Source organism: Orcinus orca, chromosome 13, assembly GCF_937001465.1.
Source record: "Orcinus orca chromosome 13, mOrcOrc1.1, whole genome shotgun sequence".
NCBI lineage: Eukaryota > Metazoa > Chordata > Mammalia > Artiodactyla > Delphinidae > Orcinus > Orcinus orca.
The window spans coordinates 8,668,893-8,687,411 of NC_064571.1; the positions used below are offsets into that span (position 1 = coordinate 8,668,893).

Here is an 18,519-nt window from a genome sequence, read left to right on the forward strand (position 1 = left end):
GTCATTTTCTGCTCACAGAACTTGCATATTATTAGATTTATATTTTTGTGTGTGCATGTTATTGTAAATGATACTTTTTTAAAAATTAGAATTCCAGTGTTTATTGCTAAGATAGGGAAATACAATTGATTATTGTATATTGACCTTGATTCCTGCAACTTCATTAAACTCTTATTAGCTCTTATGAGCATTTTTGAAGTTTATTTTTGGGAATTTTTATATAGGCAGCCATGTTGTCTGTGATTAAAAACAGACCTTTCTTCCTTTCTAATGTATGTGCTTTCTATTTATTTTTCTTGTCTCATTGTACTGGCAAGTACTTCCAATACAATGTTGAATAGCTGTCATGAGAGAGGACATCCTTGCCTTGTTCCACATTGGGGGTGAGGGAGAGTAGCATTCAGTCATTCACCATTAAGTCTGGTATCTCTAGGTCTTTTGTAGATGCTCTTTATATGGTTGAGGAAGTTCTCTTCTATTGACTTAGTTTACTGAGATTTTTAATCATGAATGGATGCTGAATTTTGTCAAATTATTTTATGCACCTACTGAAAGGATTTTTCTTCTTTAGTATGTTGATAATATCAATTACATTGGTTTGATTTTTGAATGTTGAGCTAGAATTTCATTGTCCTGATAAAAACCACTTGATCATGATGTGTTATCTTTTTTATATGTTGGCTGGATTCAGAATTTCATTGTCATGATAAAAACCACTTGATCATGATGTGTTATCTTTTTTTATGTTGGCTGGATTCAGTTTGCCAATACTTTGTAAATGATTGCATGTCTACATTCGTGAGGGATGTTGGCTTGTAGTTTTCTTTTCTTGTCACATCTTTGTCTGGTCTTGGTATAAAGGTAATACTAGACTCATGAAATGAAGTGGGAAGTGTTCTCTTCTGTATGCTGAAAGCTTATGTAGATAGGTGTTATTTAATGGTTGGTGTAGAACTCTACCATTCTACCAGTGAAACCATCTGGGCTTGGGCTTTTCCTTGTGGGAAGGTTTTTTAACTACAAATTAAATTTTTTTTAATGGTTGTAAGACTGTTCTGGCAATTTTGTTTCAAATGGGCTTTAGCAGATTGTTTTTCAAAGAATGTATCTATTTCTTCTAGCTATTAAATTTATGGGCATAGAGTTGTTTGTAATATTCCTTTATCATCCTTCGTATGTGTAAAGGTTGTATTATGATGTCCACATTTCAGTTTCTTATATTTTCATCTTCCTCCTTTTTACTTTTGGTCATTCTGTTTAGGGTTTTATCAGTTTTATGGACTGTTTTGGTTTTACTGATTTTTCACTATTTTTCCATTTTCTATTTCATTATTTTAAGCTCTTGTCTAATATTTTTCCTTTTCTTTATTTTGGGTTTAATTTACTCTTTTTCTAGTTTCTCAAGGTGGAAACATAGATTATTGATTTGAGACATTTCTTTTCAAGATAAGCGTGTCATACTGTAATTTTCCTTCCAAGTATTGCTTTACAGCAGCATAGCACGGGGAGATCAGCTCCTTGCTTTGCGATGACCTAGAGAGGTGGGATAGGGAGGGTGGGAGGGAGGCTCAAGACGGAGGAGATATGGGGATATATGTATGCATATGGCTGATTCCTTTGTTGTACAACAGAAACTAACAGAGTATTGTGAAGCAATTATACTCCAATAAAGATCTATTTTAAAAAAAGAGTATTGCTTTAAATTTTGATATGTTGTGTTTTCATTTCCAGTTGATTCAGAATAATTTATAATTTCCTTTGTGACTACTTATTTGACCAGTGGGTTATTTAGAAGTGTGTTGTTTACCAGTATCCTATTACTGATTTTTTGGCTCAAGTGTGACCTCCATCTAGCATCTATAGCTTCTAGGGATTCTATGCACCAGAGTTCTGTCGCCCACACTCGGCATTTAGCAGTGTGTAAAAATTTTAGCTGAATTCATTTTACTGTCTTGTACGTTAGCCTCATCTTCTTCCCATTCTCTGTCATGGGTGAGCCAGTATTCACATTCTCTCTCTTCTCGAAGGTGCTTGTCTTTCCTTAAGTTTGGGGCTAGTTGATACACAAACTGTGATGCATTCAAGAAAAGTTATGATTTTGCAGATTATTCTTTTTGATAATGCAGGAGAGATTCCCAGCTTTCTACATCCAAAGGTAAAGACAGACATCTCAGTGCCATATATTTTAAGCTATAATTTGGGGAGCATTTTAGAGTTCTAGCCACAGAGGCAGAATGAGAGAAGTTAATGACTTTACATATTAAAATGCATTTTAAGGCTTCATTGCAGGCAGAACTGCATTTGCAGTCTCTCAAACTTCATGAAGCAGCCCTATTGTTTTGTTGTAATAAAATTTAGTTTGCTAACCACCGTGACATTCTCAGTCTCTACACAAGGTAACAGGAAGGAGTTCCTGCATGTGTTACCAAGGCTCCCTTCTTTTTTAATGTAAGTTGCTGGCACATTTTGTGCCCTTTGTGAATGGACGACAGAGGTCAAGAGGTTGAGGCTGGGCTTATTTGTTTATTCGGATAGTACAAGTGTCTACTCAGTAGTAGAGTAGAACATCTGTATAAGAAGCTCGGCTTCAGCTCAGCTCCTCCTTGATCGTCTGATGTTGGAAGAGCCTGTAATTAGGTACTTCATTCCAGCCAAGTTATTGTTGAATGAACAGAATTCAAGGGAACCGTCTGTTGTACAGGGTTTTAGAATCATGATTGACAAAGATATGTGACATCCAATATGAAGACATCTTTTTTTTCCCATTGCAAAATAGTTTGGCTAATTTAAACCTTAAACCTTTAGGAGGAAAAGGCTAGTTTATGCAAATGATTCTAAGATGTTTTAGAAGACTTTAGCTATCTTTTTTTTTTTTTTGGCTGCGTCGGGTCTTAGTTTCAGCACGCAGGATCTTTCGTTGAGGCACACAGGCTCTTTGTTGCAGCACGTGGGCTTCTCTCTAGTTGTGGCACGCAGGCTCTAGAGCACACAGGCCCAGTAGTTGCGGTACGCAGGCTTAGTTGCCCTGCAGCATGTGGGATCTTACTTCCCTCACCAGGGATTGAACCCGCATCCCCTGCATTGGCAGGAGGATTCTTAACCACTGGACCACCAGGGAAGTCCCGAGAACTTTAGCTATCTAATTGTGGTCACCATGATCTGATTTTTTGGTTACTAATTTAACTTTATTTATTGCTTTTCTTTTTCAGAAAATTCTTCCAGGAGGAAATACATCATTTGATGTAGTTTTTCTTGCAAGAGTAGTAGGAAATGTAGAAAATACTTTATTTATTAATACATCTAATCATGGGGTATTCACTTACCAGGTAAGAATCAGAATGAAAACTTTATTTATAAAATACAGTTATCATCTTCAACCTGTCATATGACAACCTTTTGGGAACTCTTTTCAAAAATTCAGGGGATAAGGGAAAATGTAAGAGTTTAGATTCAGAGAATTTTTTTAAAACTTCTAATTTTATATTAGAGTATAGTTGATTAACAGTGTTGTAATAGTTTCAGGTGTACAGCAAAGTGGCATAGTTATATATATACGTGTGTATCTATTCTCTTTCAAATTCTTTTCCCATTTAGGTTGTTACGTAATACTGAGCATTTTTATACTTACAGCTGTGTTTGTGAATATCCCTGTTCACATCAGACTGTGAAACAAATGCTCGTAAAGCTACAGCTAAAGTGTTACTGTAAGATTGGTTGGCAAAAGAACAGTTAAAAATATTTTCACAGTGACTCTAGATTTTTTTTTTTTACTTTTTGCATGCTTTCGAAGTGATAATAGTTTCAGGATCAAAACTTACGTGCCTGCTTTTCTTTGGTAATTATATTGTTTAAAATGTTTGATAAACTCTTTTCTATGTGCAGTCATTGTTTGGGTTATTAAAGAAAGTGAATGTTTTGTGCATCAAGATTTTTATATATCAAGATTACGAAGAATAATTACTTACTTGACACTGTGCTACACACCTTACATGCACTTCCGCCTGCATTACAGATACTGTTATTCTCACTTTTTTAGATGAGTAAGGTGAAGTTGAGAAAGGTTAAATAATTATGCTACTAGTAAGTTACTGAGCAGGGATTCAAACCCATGTCTTTATAACTACGAAGACCATCCTCTTAACCACTGAGCTATATTGCCCATGGAACTCAATTGTTTAAATCCTTACTTGGCTAGTGTCTTACTTTACAGTTTTTATGCTTTTGTTTTTGAACAGTTCTTCTCCACTACCCAGGACACTTCATGTATTTTGGAAATTAGTGTCAGAGTAAACATTCCATTTTAGTCAGGAATCATATCTTATGCTTATTTATGGTGCACAAGTCTTTAGTGGTTGTTTGATAGGCAGTATATACTTTTGAAGCCAGTACAGATGAATAACTTTGACATGCTGTACAGAGCACTTGGCATATACTTGTTGAGTAAATAAAAAGACCACCGTGAAAATATGAAGACCTGTGCCCTACAATGGTGCCCCCAACTGACCTAGGTGTTTGTGGCCCACGGGTGACCTGAGGGTCATGATCAGGTTGTTCTCAAGGTGAGCCTCAGTGCCAGGTGTCTTCACCTCTTCACATCTAGTCTTTCACCACGTCTTTCTCTTAAATGTACCTTGAGTCTGTCTACCTCTCTCCTCTTCACCCCCACTGCTCCCAGGCCATCCCCACCTCTCACTGGATGACGACACAGGAGCCTCCTGACTGCCCTTCCTCTCCTCCACAGCCCCTCCTACAGTGCATTGTTCACTCTGTAGCCAGAGTGATATTCTCTGAGCATAAATCAGATCCAGTCAGCTCCTCACGTAAATCCTTATGTTTTCCCATTGCTCTCAGAGCAAAGTGAAAGCTTCTGACCAAGGCCAACAAGGCTCTAAGGATCTGACTCCCGTGTAGCTCTCCCACCTCATCCCATTTGACCATGGTTCTCATCTTATTCTTTGTCTCCAAACAAGCCACACCCTTTCCTGCCTCCTGCCCTTTGCCTGTGTACTTCCCCTTGCAGAATACACTTTCACTGTTGGCTTGTTCTCATCTATCAGGTGACGTCAGTTCACGTCATTTCCCATCCACCCTCTCTTAAAGCATATTCCCACCCTCGCTCCACCCAGTTACTCTGTATCACATTACCCATTTTTCTAAACCTTTTTATTGTTATCTAGGCTGTCCCTAATATTAGGATGTGAGTTTCATAAGAGCAGGCACATTATCTGTCTCGTTCACTGTTGAATTGTTCAGCAGTGCCTGTGGTTGTACCTAGCACATCATAGGCACTTAATAAATAGTTGTCATTGAATGACTGGCTCACCCTGTTTGGTCAGCCCACATTCCTATGGAGGAATGACCTGGGACTGTGCTTCGTATTTAAGAGATTGTCTGGGCCCTACATCCATCTTCTGATGGTTGGAACAGGGAAATCTTTTAATTCTCTGTTTCCTCCTTTTGTCTATCCCATGACCTCGTGAAGGACTACTAATTTCTAATATAGAGATCATTCCAAATGTATATATATGTGCATTTATATATATATATATATATAAAAGAATATATATATATTCTTGATGAGTATCAAGAATTTTATGTATATCAAATAGGTAGCCAAACAAGTATAGAAACTACATGTGTGCTCCTTTTAAAGGGAGTTACGATTTTTTCCATAAGTTAACCTCACCAGTTTTCCCTAGATCAATCAGTTATAACTATAAAAATGTTCTAAAACTCTAAAAGCAACTAAAATTGCATTTTTTTTCCTCCTTGGAATCAGGTATTTGGTATTGGAGTTCCAAATCCATACCGACTGAGGCCGTTCCTTGGGGCCAGAGTCCCTGTGAATAGCAGTTTCTCGCCTATAATAAACATACACAATCCTCACAGTGAGCCTTTACAGGTGAGTTTATGGTGGTGATTTTGAATGTGTTTAACTTTAGTGGAAATTAATGCTTAACGTGAAATCTCAGTTTGTTACAGTTTTCAAGACTATTTAAAATAACGTGGTACTGAATAATAGTACTAAAGAGAGATATTATTTTATTGCAGCTTGTAGTCTGAATTTGGGGTTATATCAGTCCAGTTATCGAATTTTTGGAACCATTTTTAAAATGACTGTGGTTTCTCTGGTGTTAGTTTTAAGCACCTGTACATGTAATTTAAGAAGAGTTTTCATCTATACAAGGCCACTGCTTTTCTTGCCTTCAGCTCCTTCTGTCCCAGTATAAATTTTTTAAGCCAGTATTCGTATTTATTTCTAATAATAATAAGTTTTTCGTGATGGCAGCCTGGAAATTAAAATCCAAGGAAAGGGTAGTATAGAACCACTGATTAAAAGCCAACTTATATTTTTATTTTAAAAAATCCAACTCATATCTTACCCAATGTTTTAGTAATAATTATTTTCACATTTGAAATCCCTCCTCACTCGTCCCTTGTCTCTAAGACAGTGGGCGTGACTGGCATCACTCCTTCAAATATTTCCTAAAATAAAAACCCCACCCCATGCCCCCAGTGACTTCCAGCCGTGTAACATTTGCTGCCACTGTAGCTTCTAGTTTTGTTGTCTGTGTTGGAAGGAGATGTGGATGCTTTCCAGAACAGTCCTTAATGTCCACACCCAGGGCCCGTAGAGTTCTTTAGGACCCCAGTACTGCAGAACTTAGTGGTGGCTTGAAAATGGCAGGTGGAGGGAAAATACCGTGCATCGTGGTAAGCCACAGCGCTTTGGCAACCGAAATGGTTTTTGCCATCTTAGAACCCCCTGGTAGAAGGGCTCATAAACAGTGAAGGTGAAAACAAGAAAGAACAAGACAAGATATTCAGAGCTGGGATTATGAAATGCTTAGGAATTTAGTAGCAAGAGAGGTTTCACCCCCAAACTTGGCTGACACTGGGTGAGGATAGCTACGAATAAAAACACTCCACCCAAATTTTGATTATTTGTAGCTGGATATCTTGATCATAAAAGAGGAAAATGCTCTTGTCTCCTGCTTTTACAAGTGAAAAGTATTTCCTCTCCATCATCAGTCTGTCGTTTATATCCTTTTGCTACTTTGGATAATGGTGAATTTTCCCTGTTCTGGCTAACTTTTATTACAAATCTATACAGAAACCTCATAAATTCTTGCTATTTTTCTTTTCTTGACTGTTTTCAGTCCAAGACATAAAAACTGTCCTCTCATTCTCTCAGACCCTGCCACATGAGTTGCCACACTCTTCTGTAGCAGCAGTGTTACAAAGCACCCAGGGATGTGCCCTCTCTGTGGTTGCCACACCACGGACTGAGGGTCTCGCTTCCTGCTTGGAAGGATGGAGGTTACAGACTCAGCAGATGTTGGCTAATCTACGGTTACCTTAGTAGCCTTACAGTCTGCGCCTTTGCTCCTCAGCCTTTGGAGTCATCAAGCTATAATCTAGAAAAATTATCTCTGAATTCAATAGTGATTTTTTTCTTTTGTTCATCTAGTCTTTTTCAGTTATATAACATTTCAATTCAAGATTTACCACAACGGACTTTTCATCAGCGCACAGTAGAGCAAATGGAACGCCAAAGTTGCCCTCTTAGAAACAATAGATTGTTTATCTGGAGTGCTTTTTTTTTTTTTTTTTTGCGGTACGCGGGCCTCTCACTGCTGTGGCTTCTCCCGTTGCGGAGCATAGGCTCCGGGCGCACAGGCTCTGCGGCCATGGCTCACGGGCCCAGCCGCTCCGCGGCATGTGGGATCTTCCCGGACCGGGGCACGAACTCCTGTCCCCTGCATCGGCAGGCGGACTCTCAACCACTGCACCACCAGGGAAGCCCCTGGAGTGCTTTTTTTTTTAAAGGGAAAATCCAAGTCCCTATCTGATGGGCGCTTTTTTAATTGAGGTATAACTGACATACAACATTATATCAGTCTCAGGTATACGGTATAGTTTAACTATAGTCACTATCATGTCTGTCACATTCCTGTGACTTAATTGCCTTTATAACTGGTAGGTTGTGTGGAAGGCACTCTTAACCTGGGAGTCCTATAATATGAGTCTTGTCCTTAAATTTAAGATAGTATTGTAAAGCAAGAAATTACATCTGATTTGTTCATTGTACAACACAAACACACGAGTATGTTCTCATTGAAAAAAGAATGTCAGCAATTCAAACGTGTGAGGCAAAAGTCCCTTTGAACTTGCTACCTTCCGGTCCAATGCTGTCCAGCAGAACTCCCTGTGCTGATGGAAGAGTTCAGTGTCTGCTCTGTCCAGTGCAGCAGCCACCAGCCACAGGTGGCCGTTGAGCACCTGAACTTGTGGCTGGGGTGGCTGAAGAGCTGAACATTCAGTTTTACTTTAGTTCAATTAATTTCAATTTAAATAACCACATGTAGCAGGTGACTGTTACATTAGCACAGCTCCAGCCCTGAACCCTTCCTCGGCGATACCCGTCATGTGATCTCCGTGTGTCACATCAGGCCTTTTTCTGTGTGCTTGTGTGAAGATATGTGGGCACACAAAAACTAACATCTTCGTGGGAATCTTTTTACATAAATTATATTTTGTATATATTGTCGGCTTCCTTTTTTTCTCTAAACTTTATTATATTAGGAAAACTAGCACTGGACTAAAAATCAGGAGTGTGTCGTCCTAGTTTTAATGTAATCTGTCCTTTGATTTTATAGTTTAGCCTTTATCTGTCCTCATTTCCTTATTCCCTTTCCTGTTATCAGTAGCCTACCTTTGTAATCTTATGTTCCAAACATTGTTAGGCTTGTGTCCTTAATACCTTGGAAGATTCAATGAAATAATACATGATGTTTTCTGGTTTTTAGAAAAAGTTCTGCAGTCACCCCATCAGTTAAGGTGCCGTTACTGTTAACACAGTACTGTAGGGGAACACTAATAAATTGGAAGGCAAGTGATAGTACTCAGAGAAAATCCTAGCTCATTAGTCTTTGCTAAATGCATCACTGTAATGACAACACACACAAAAAAAACAAAAACAATAACCTTTAAGCATATGCTAAAGTATTGCTGTTTTTCCTGCTTTATCCTTTTTTTGTGTACTCCTAGAGGACTTTTGTGATAAAACAAGTAAAGGTTTTCTACCCATTCTCATTCACCCCAAATTTGCATTTAATTAAATATATTCTTTATTTTTAAGAGATAGGGTTACTTGCCTTTAAAGAAAAGTCTCCTGCCATATGACTCTTCTATTCCTTGGTATTTACCCAAGAGAAAGGAAAGCACGTGAAAACCCAAAGACGTATACAATGTGGTGTTCATAACAGCGTTGTGACCAAACATCTGTAGTGACCCAAAACTGGAAACACCCCAAATGTCCATCAGCAAGTAAATGGATCAAAAATTGTGGCATATCCATAAAATCAAAAAGAAATGAACTGGGCTTCCCTGGTGGCACAGTGGTTGAGAGTCCGCCTGCCCATGCAGGGGACACGGGTTTGTGCCCCGGTCTGGGAAGATCCCACATGCCGCAGAGCGGCTGGGCCCGTGAGCCATGGCCGCTGAGCCTGCGCGTCCGGAGCCTGTGCTCCGCAACGGGAGAGACCACAACAGTGAGAGGCCCACATACCACAAAAAAAAAAAAAAAAAAGAAAGAAATGAACTATTAGTACATAAAACAACATGGTGGATCTCCAGATAATTACACTGAATAAAAGCAGCCAGACACAAGAGTACATACTGTATGGTTCCCTTTATATAAAACTCTATAGACACTACAGACTAATGTAGAGTGGCCAAGAGCAGTTCAGTGGTTGCCTGGGGATGGGAGAGGGCAGAGGGTGACAGGTGGATTGCAAAGGTCATGAGGAAACTCTAGGAGGTAAAGGGTTTATTTAATATTGTAATTATAGTAGTAGCTTCATGCCTGTGTACATGTCAGAATTCATCAAGTTGTACACTTTAAAAATGTATAGGGCTTTCCTGGTGGCGCTGTGGTTGAGAGTCCGCTTGCCGATGCAAGGGACACGGGTTCGTGCCCCGGTCCAGGAAGATCCCACATGCTGCGGAGCGACTGGGCCCGTGAGCCATGGCTGCTGAGCCTGCACGTCCAGAGCCTGTGCTCCGCAACGGGAGAGGCCACAACAGTGAGAGGCCCGCGTACCGCAAAAAAATAAATAAAAATAAAAATGTATAGTTTAGGGCTTCCCTGGTGCCTCAGTGGTTAAGAACCTGCCTGCCAATGCAGGGGACACAGGTTCGAGCCCTGGTCCGGGAAGATCCCACATGCTGCAGAGCAACTAAGCCTGTGCGCCACAACTACTGAGCTTGCGCTGTAGAGCCCGCAAGCCACAATTGCAGAGCCCACGTGCCGCAACTACTGAAGCCCGCGCACCTAGAGCCTGTGCTCTGCAACAAGAGAAGCCACCGCGATGAGAAGCCCAGGCACCACAAGGAAGAGTAGCCCCTGCTCGCTGCAACCAGAGAAAGCCCGTGCGCAGCAACGAAGGCCCAATATACCAAAGATAGATAGATAAATAAATAATTTTTTAAATGTGTAGTTTATTGTACATGAATTATACCTCAGTAAACAGTTTTTAAAAATCATGGGTTGGGACTTCTCTGGTGGTCCAGTGGTTAAGACTCCACACTCCCAATGCAGGGGGCCCAGGTTCCATCCCTGGTCAGGGAACTAGATCCCACATGCCGCAGCAAAGATCCTGCACTCAGCAGTGAAGAGCCCGCCTGCTGCAACTAAGACCCGGCATGGCCAAATAAATAAATAAATATTTAAAAGAAACAATCGTGGGTGTAGGTACAAGCCACAGAGATACATTAATAGTAGCTGTGATTTTGCTACAGAAGTCTTCAAATATTTTCATACTGCACTGATATTGTTGCATATGCTGAAGAATGATATGCTCTTCACTATGTCACAATTACAGTAGTTATTAGATCTGCTGCTAGATCTTGTTATAAATGTGTGAATAAAGAAGCATTTGTGTTACTATAAGAACTGTAAAATTTGTATTTCTAAAATATGATACTTTCCATAAACTGTTTCCTTAGGAAAAAATAGAAATAAATGTCCTACGGTTGGATTTCCTAAAATCCAGTCTCTGAAACAGCTACACTATTTCCGAGTTCAATATTTCAAAGTTACCTTGCTTTAATTAAATACACCACCATTGCTTACCCATATGAGCACTGCCTCTGGTGATGTGACACCACACTTACCCTACATTTATATCTGTAAACGTCTTTAAATTTTTTCTGATGAACAATTAGGGTGTCAAACGTTTCTGTATAACAGCAAATCACTTGCATTGAAAACATGATTTTGACTTAACCATCATGTGCTCCTTTGTCACAGGTTGTAGAAATGTACTCTAGTGGAGGAGATCTTCACCTCGAACTTCCGACAGGTCAGCAGGGAGGCACCAGGAAACTGTGGGTGAGTGCTGACGTGTTCTCTCTTGTGAGCTCGCATGAAACCAGTTATTCTCTTAAATACACCAGAAAATACTTAACTCCTCATCACCTGAAGAAATACGGGTGACTTTTCTGTAATTATTGTCTTAATATTAAACTTATATCAAACTAACACAACATTGTAAAGCAACTCCAGTAAAAATTAATTTAAAAAGATAAAATAAATTTATATCACATATACTTGAAAATTGGAGAGACAGAGAGAAATAGAATAGTAATTTTTGGAAAGAGCAGTGAACAAAAATTGGTGTAAGCTCTAACCCACTGTGTGGAAAGAAAGAGGTTTTAACTATTCTTCCTCAGAATAATATTAGTAAAGTTGTCTCTGAATCTAATCATTTATAATATGCTTTACACTAATATTGAAGAAGAAAAAAAAAAAACGTGAGAAGGACCTGCTCCATGTTTTAAGGTAAAGCATTGAACACGCATACTCACTGTTGGTGGAGGAGATGCCATTTGCAGAGGGAACATAGTCAGGCCCTCCTGATGACTTAGAAACTTTAAATTTTTAGGCGGTCTATAGCCACATTTAATGCTATTTAATATTTGACAGTACTCTGTGTCCATGGTTAGAGAACCACTTTTTCTTGGAGAATACTAGCAAATATTAACAGATTAATGAATACCTAGTAACTACCTTATTTACAAAGGTTCCTGCCATAGGAGGGTTGTTTTTATTTTTTTTAATGTTGCCTACCCAGCTTTAATCAAAGAAGGGAAAGTCATAGAAAATGCAGTTCTTGTACCAAGGTCACTAAAATCGCTGCTCATTCGTAATTGAAGACACACGGATCTGACCACTATGAATAGGTTCTGAACATCAAAGTTTCTTTGTTAATTGCTCTGTTAAACACACACAGCCTCTAGATTCTGTCATATGACCAGTCTCAGCCAGGGAAGGGACGTGGAGGGGACGCTTTTAGGATATTGACTTGAACATTTAGAAACCGATTTGTCAGTGACTAGGTTAACTTCTAAGATGTAGAAACACTCTAGCAGGTAGAAATGTGTAATGGATGGTCTCTTTATATCCTTTCACAAAAATGATTTACCTTGAAATTACGATATTGTTTGAAAAGCCTTTGGGAGAAATAGTGTATAAAACAGTGCTTCATAGAATTAACTATAAGCAATTAAATTTGTATTATAATTCTAGATAGAAGAACTAAGAATTTACTATGAAATATAACCGGATTCTAATAAATAAACATTAAAAAATTCAGATTTCTGATTAGTTAAGAACTGTAACGAATGGTAGCAGACATGGCAGATTGTTTTAATACTCCTAGCAGCTACGAGAAAAGATATAGTGACTTATTCCTACAAATCTAGAGTGAGAAAAAGTCAATTGGCCTTGACCTCACCCCCAGCCCATTTCAGTGTACATGAGAAAACCCCAGCTCCTAAAGATGGGGAAGTGGATGGTCTATCTCTAGTGGGCCCAGGAGGGTTCCAGTCACCTCTTTCCTACTTTGAGACTAAAAAGTTAAGAGAGTAGAGGCAAGTGAAGACCAGTAAATTCTAAACCATGGGGATTTCTTAAAATAGGCCAAAAGGTGTGTGCAGAAAAACTCTGGTGGTCCCGAAGGAGCCAGATTATTCAAAAACCAGGAAAAGAATTATACCTCAAAAACAAATTTTTTTTCCAGTGAGTCTTCCTTCTAGTGTAGATGTAAGTGTTCTCTTTTTATGAGCCTAAAAAGTTATGCTATCTTACATGCTCAGAGCCTTACTGAACACGGTTGGTGAACTGTGGATTTGCTTGGGAAGCTTTGTTTTGTTAGGTTTTAAATGAAAGGAGAGCAGAGTCTACTCTCTCTTGGTTAGCATTTAAAGAGAATCCTAAATGGGCAGAAGACCATTTCTCCAAAGAAGATATACAGATTGCCAACAAACACATGAAAGGATGCTCAACATCACTTATCATTAGAGAAATGCAAATCAAAACTACAATGAGGTATCACCTCACACCAGTCAGAATGGCCATCATCAAAAAATCTACAAACAATAAATGCTCGGGAGGGTGTGGAGAAAAGGGAACCCTCTTGCACTGTTGGTGGGAATGTAAATTGATACAGTCACTGTGGAGAACAGTATGGAGGTTCCTTAAAAAACTAAAAATAGAACTACCACTTGACCCAGCAATCCCACTACTGGGCCTATACCCAGAGAAAACCATAATTCAAAAAGAGTCATGTACCACAATGTTCACTGCAGCTCTATTTACAATAGCCAGGACATGGAAGCAGCCTAAGTGTCCATCGACAGATGAATGGATAAAGAAGATGTGGTGCATATATACAATGGAATATTACTCAGCCATAAAAAGAAATGAAATTGAGTTATTTGTAATGAGGTAATGAGGTGGGTGGACCTAGAGTCTGTCATACAGAGTGAAGTATGTCAGAAAGAGAAAGACAAATACCATATATATGCTAACACATATATATGGAATCTAGAAAAAAAAACTGGTTCTGTAAAACCTAGGGGCAGGACAGGAATAAAGACGCAGACGTAGAGAATGGACTTGAGGATACGGGGAGGGGGAAGGGTAAGCTGGGACGAAGTGAGAGAGTAGCATTGACATATGTACACTACCAAATGTAAAACAGATAGCTAGTGGGAAGCAGCCGCATAGCACAGGGAGATCAGCTCAGTGCTTTGTGACCACCTAGAGGGGTGGGATAGGGAGGGTGGAAGGGAGACGCACGAGGGAGGAGATATGGGGATATATGTACATGTATAGCTGATTCACTTTGTTATAAAGCAGAAACTAACACACCATTGTAAAGCAATTATACTCCAATGAAGATGTTAAAATAAATAAATAAATAAAACATTATTTAGCTAAAATAAAAGTATATTCTGAAACTGTTGTATATGAAGAGACAGTTAATGAGTATGCAGCTAAAAAGTGTAGGGAAAAAAGTATTACAGAGATGTATCAGGAAGTCCATCAATTAAAAGAATTTTGTTTAAAAAAATAATAAAAAAAAAGAATCCTTTTTGCAATGACCTAGAGAGGTAGGATAGGGAGGGTAGGAGGGAGGCTCAAGAGGGAGGGGATATGGGGATATATGTATGCATATGGCTGATTCACTTTGTTGTACAACAGAAACTAGCACAGTATTGTGAAGCAGTTATACTCCAATAAAGATCTGTTAAAAAAAAAAAAGAGAATCCTGTAAACTTCTGGAAAAGCAATTTCCCTCTGATGGTGATGTCTCTGTTGTTTAGAGAATTTCAGGACTGAATTATATACCCAAGCACCAGCAATACATCAAATAGTAATTGATTTTTATAGATAAACTCTATCTTAATCACTTATCATCTTAAGATGATTTTGCCACTGACAGTTTGTTTTCATATAATTTTATTTCTTTCATTTTGCTCAGTTTTACACACCATAGTTCATTAGTTTTAAGATATGTGTGTTTTTAACATCCTCCAGAATTGGACTGTGTGTTATAATCAGTGGAATGAATATATTTAATTGGCAATATGTTTTTTTTCTTAGTGTATAAAATAATAGTGCATCTTTCAGGTGATGTCATCTTATTCAGTAAACTGTGGTGGTTTTGCTACATTATGGTCTGTTAACTTGTCAGGAAATTCCTCCTTATGAAACCAAGGGAGTGATGAGAGCCAGTTTTTCATCTAGAGAAGCAGATAATCACACAGCTTTCATAAGAATAAAGACTAATGCTTCAGACAGCACGGAGTTTATCATTCTTCCAGTTGAGGTGGAAGTTACTACAGGTGAGTGGATGACTAAAGGAGCTGCAAGTTTGTTTTGGTTTCAGTACATCCTACTCTGGCGAAGTGAAATATAATTGTTTACTTTTCTTTTTTCCAAGCTCCTGGAATTTATTCCTCAACTGAAATGTTAGATTTTGGTACACTGCGAACACAAGGTAAAAAAAGAGACAGTGTCTTTATAGGTCTTTTAAAAAAATCCCTGTATTCATTGCTGAATGGCTCTACTTTAACTCCTTTGTAATTAATTCAGCTTTGAAAGTTATTTCTCAGTGGGTTACATGATCTTGTAGAAATCTGCTTTTGGGAACTCAGAGCCCATAGTGATTTATACCCCATTCCTCTGAGGGATACCACTGCTTACAAGAGGGGAAAGCAATGTCATGGGTAACTTAAGTCTTCTAAATGGAAGATTGAGGCATCAGGTCGTTTGTTAGTTTCTTAATCCAGTTTCTCACCTATTTAGTTATGCTGAATCTTTTCTTTTAATAGTAAAATAAAGGAAGTAAAAAGATTGACTGCTGGATTTTTGTTTAGATATGGATTATTCAATTGCATTATAATAACGTAATGTTAGAAATTGGTCCCCAGTAGTCAGAGAAAGAATTCAAATTCTAAAATTGAAAATAACCAAAAAAGGATTTATTAAGAGAAAAGTAAGAGTACCTGTAATATGGGATTCCTGTGGGCCATATGTAATTAAAAATTTGGTTGTTTAGGATTGAAGACTCATTTTTGAAAATTAGATTTGGTTTTAATATAATAATTTTATATTGTACTTTACTGAATTGCTTCATCATGCTTTGCTGGGAAACTAAAAGATAGTGATAACGTCAATTTCAATGAAAACTTTTGTTTTTTGGTCCGATTGTTTAGGAGGGGGCAGTTCCTATAGTACTCACTGTCCTTAAGAGTAAGGCAGTTCCTGTCAAGGAGTGTGATTGTCACATTCTTTTTATAAATGTGATTGTTATTCTAGTTCACATTCTAAAATGCATTCAGTCTGATATCTAAAAAGAGAAAGATTCTAACTTGCTATAAAGCATACCATTTTAAGAAATATTTTCTTTTCCTCAATTTTAACAGATCTACCAAAAGTTTTAAATCTTCATTTATTAAATTCAGGAACAAAAGATGTACCAATAACAGTAAGTTTTTACTTTTCTTTTTCCTAATTTATATATTCTTTGTTTTTAAACTTATGACAGAGTTTAAAATGATTAAACTCTTGCTCTAAAGGGATTCTATTTTATGGTGACCTGGTGAAACTTTGGTTCAAAGCGTGATACAAGAAACCTGTTCTGCCTCTCTAATCACCAGATTTTCAGGATGAGAAGGGCATGTGGACAATCTTCTCCAAGCTAAGTGTGAACCAAAGTTCATGAGGTTCCTGTTTAGGCCTGTAGAGTCTGATAAATCCTAGGATCTGCGTGCCATGTGCAAAGAAAAACGGGTTGTTAGACTTAAGGTACAGTTAAGTAAAAAGAGAGAAGAAAAGATTCAGATGAGTTGGAGAGAGAAATAAGGAAGCAAAGAAATCCGGTAGGTAGTGGTTGAGTGCTGTTAACATTTGTCTCTGGTACCCCTTCTAACCTGCAGCTGCCGTAGTTACCCTTGACAGCACACTGTAAACTAGGGTCCTCTCTCCCCCTCACACATACTCGAAGAACAGGTGACTTTGATGCCTTGTAAGTGGAAGTGGAGTGTCATGAGATGGTGAGCAAGGTCACTGTGCATTAAAATGTGGTTACCTGGGATGACCATCTCTCCCGTCACTTGGGGTTTGTATACTCTCTTCTCTTTGGTCTCTATTCCACCATTTGGTGGTAAACTCTGGGTTTGGGCAGGGATGGGCAACAGTCTGTTAAGTCTCAAAGCCCATCTGATCTATTTCATTTTATCAGAGTTCTCTGAATTTAGGTTTTCTGCCATCAGCACAGGTTATAATAAAAATATACTGCTTTCCTCTTCCCTTATTCTCTTTGTAACTTGGGAACCTCACCAGGAGGTGAGGTTGTGAGCTAAAGCAAAATCTAGGTAGACCTTGCTCACTAGTAGAGTCATAGTCTAAGCAGTGTCCTTCCATATGACCCAGTATTTCTTCCTGCTAGGTAGGAGGATTGGGGGTGGGTTAGGGGAATGGGGTCTGGTAAAGCAGCGGTCCCCAAACTTTTTGGCACCAGGGACCGGTTTTGTGGAAGACAGTTTTTCCACGGACCGGGGTGGGTGTGGGGGGACGGTGGGGGATGGTTCAGGCGTAATGCGAGCAATGGGGAGCAGCAGATGAAGCTTCGCTTGCCCACCGCTCACCTCCTGCTGTGCGACCCAGTTCCTAACAGGCCGCAGACTGCTACCGGTCTGCGGCCCGGGGGTTGAGGACGCCTATGGTAAAGAACTTCCCCCAATCTGCAGTGGAGCTGAAACTACCCCAACCTGAGGTTCCTAGCACTGCAGTGTTAGGCCGACTGAGAGGGACCTGCTCTGAAGGTGCCTGAGTCTGCTGGGATTCATGCCCCTGCTCCTTGGTGAAGTCTTCAAGGGCCTGGGACCCTTCCACAGATGACAAGGAACAGCTCCTTTGACCTAGCCACTCTGATACTATATTTTTCTTAAAAAAAAAAAAAAAAAAACACATAATGCTGACTGTTACTGCTATACTGAGGGGTTAGTGATTGTTTTTGCCTCTTTAATCTGTATTGAAATTTTCACAAGTCTATAGAAAAATGAGCAAAATAAGAGCAATATAGGGCTTCCCTGGTGGCGCAGTGGTTGGGAGTCCGCCTGCCGATGCAGGGGACGTGGGTTCGTCCCACATGCCGCGGAGCGGCTGGGCCCGTGAGCCATGGCCGCTGAGCCTGCGCGTCTGGAGCCTGTACTCCGCAACGGGAGAGGCCACAACAGTGAGAGGCCCGCGTACCGCGGAAAAAAAAAAAAAAAAAAAAAAAAGCAATATAAATATTTATAAAAATATGAGTGTGTATATGTTAACATAATTAACATAAAGTTGTAAACACCCTTTCTGGATAAGGACTATTCTGAGATAATGTCATTGTTTCTTTGACATTAAAATGTTTGTTGTTTTATTATTAAAGGTAGTAGATAGTTGGGAGAGGGTTGTTTTTGTTTTTTTAATAGAATAAGTGGGGAAGTGTTCTTTCCTCTTCTGTTTTTGGGGAGAGTTTTTGAAGGATTGATGTTAATTCTTCTTTAAATGTTTGGTGGAATTCACCAATAAAGTCATCTGGGCCTGGATTTTTCTTTGTGGGAAGTTTTAAAATTATTAATTCAATCTCTTTACTTGCTACAGGCCTGTTCAGATTTTCTTTT

The 18,519-nt window shown here is 39.0% G+C and overlaps 1 protein-coding gene across 6 annotated transcripts in view; it reads left to right on the top strand.

Moving 5' to 3' along the window:
• The window catches only part of TMEM131 (transmembrane protein 131), a 193,912-nt gene that overhangs the window by 110,240 nt on the left and 65,153 nt on the right, over positions 1 to 18,519 (top strand). For 4 of the 6 annotated variants that reach the window (XM_033401857.2, XM_004277772.4, XM_033401856.2 and 1 more), the window contains exons 6-11: positions 3,210 to 3,326; positions 5,780 to 5,902; positions 11,315 to 11,395; positions 15,045 to 15,195; positions 15,294 to 15,350; positions 16,279 to 16,340. In XM_033401857.2, the coding sequence (XP_033257748.1) occupies positions 3,210 to 3,326; positions 5,780 to 5,902; positions 11,315 to 11,395; positions 15,045 to 15,195; positions 15,294 to 15,350; positions 16,279 to 16,340 (591 nt within the window). The remainder of the gene's footprint in view (positions 1 to 3,209; positions 3,327 to 5,779; positions 5,903 to 11,314; positions 11,396 to 15,044; positions 15,196 to 15,293; positions 15,351 to 16,278; positions 16,341 to 18,519) is intronic. The other 2 variants (XM_033401862.2, XM_033401863.2) reach the window with 2 other exon arrangements.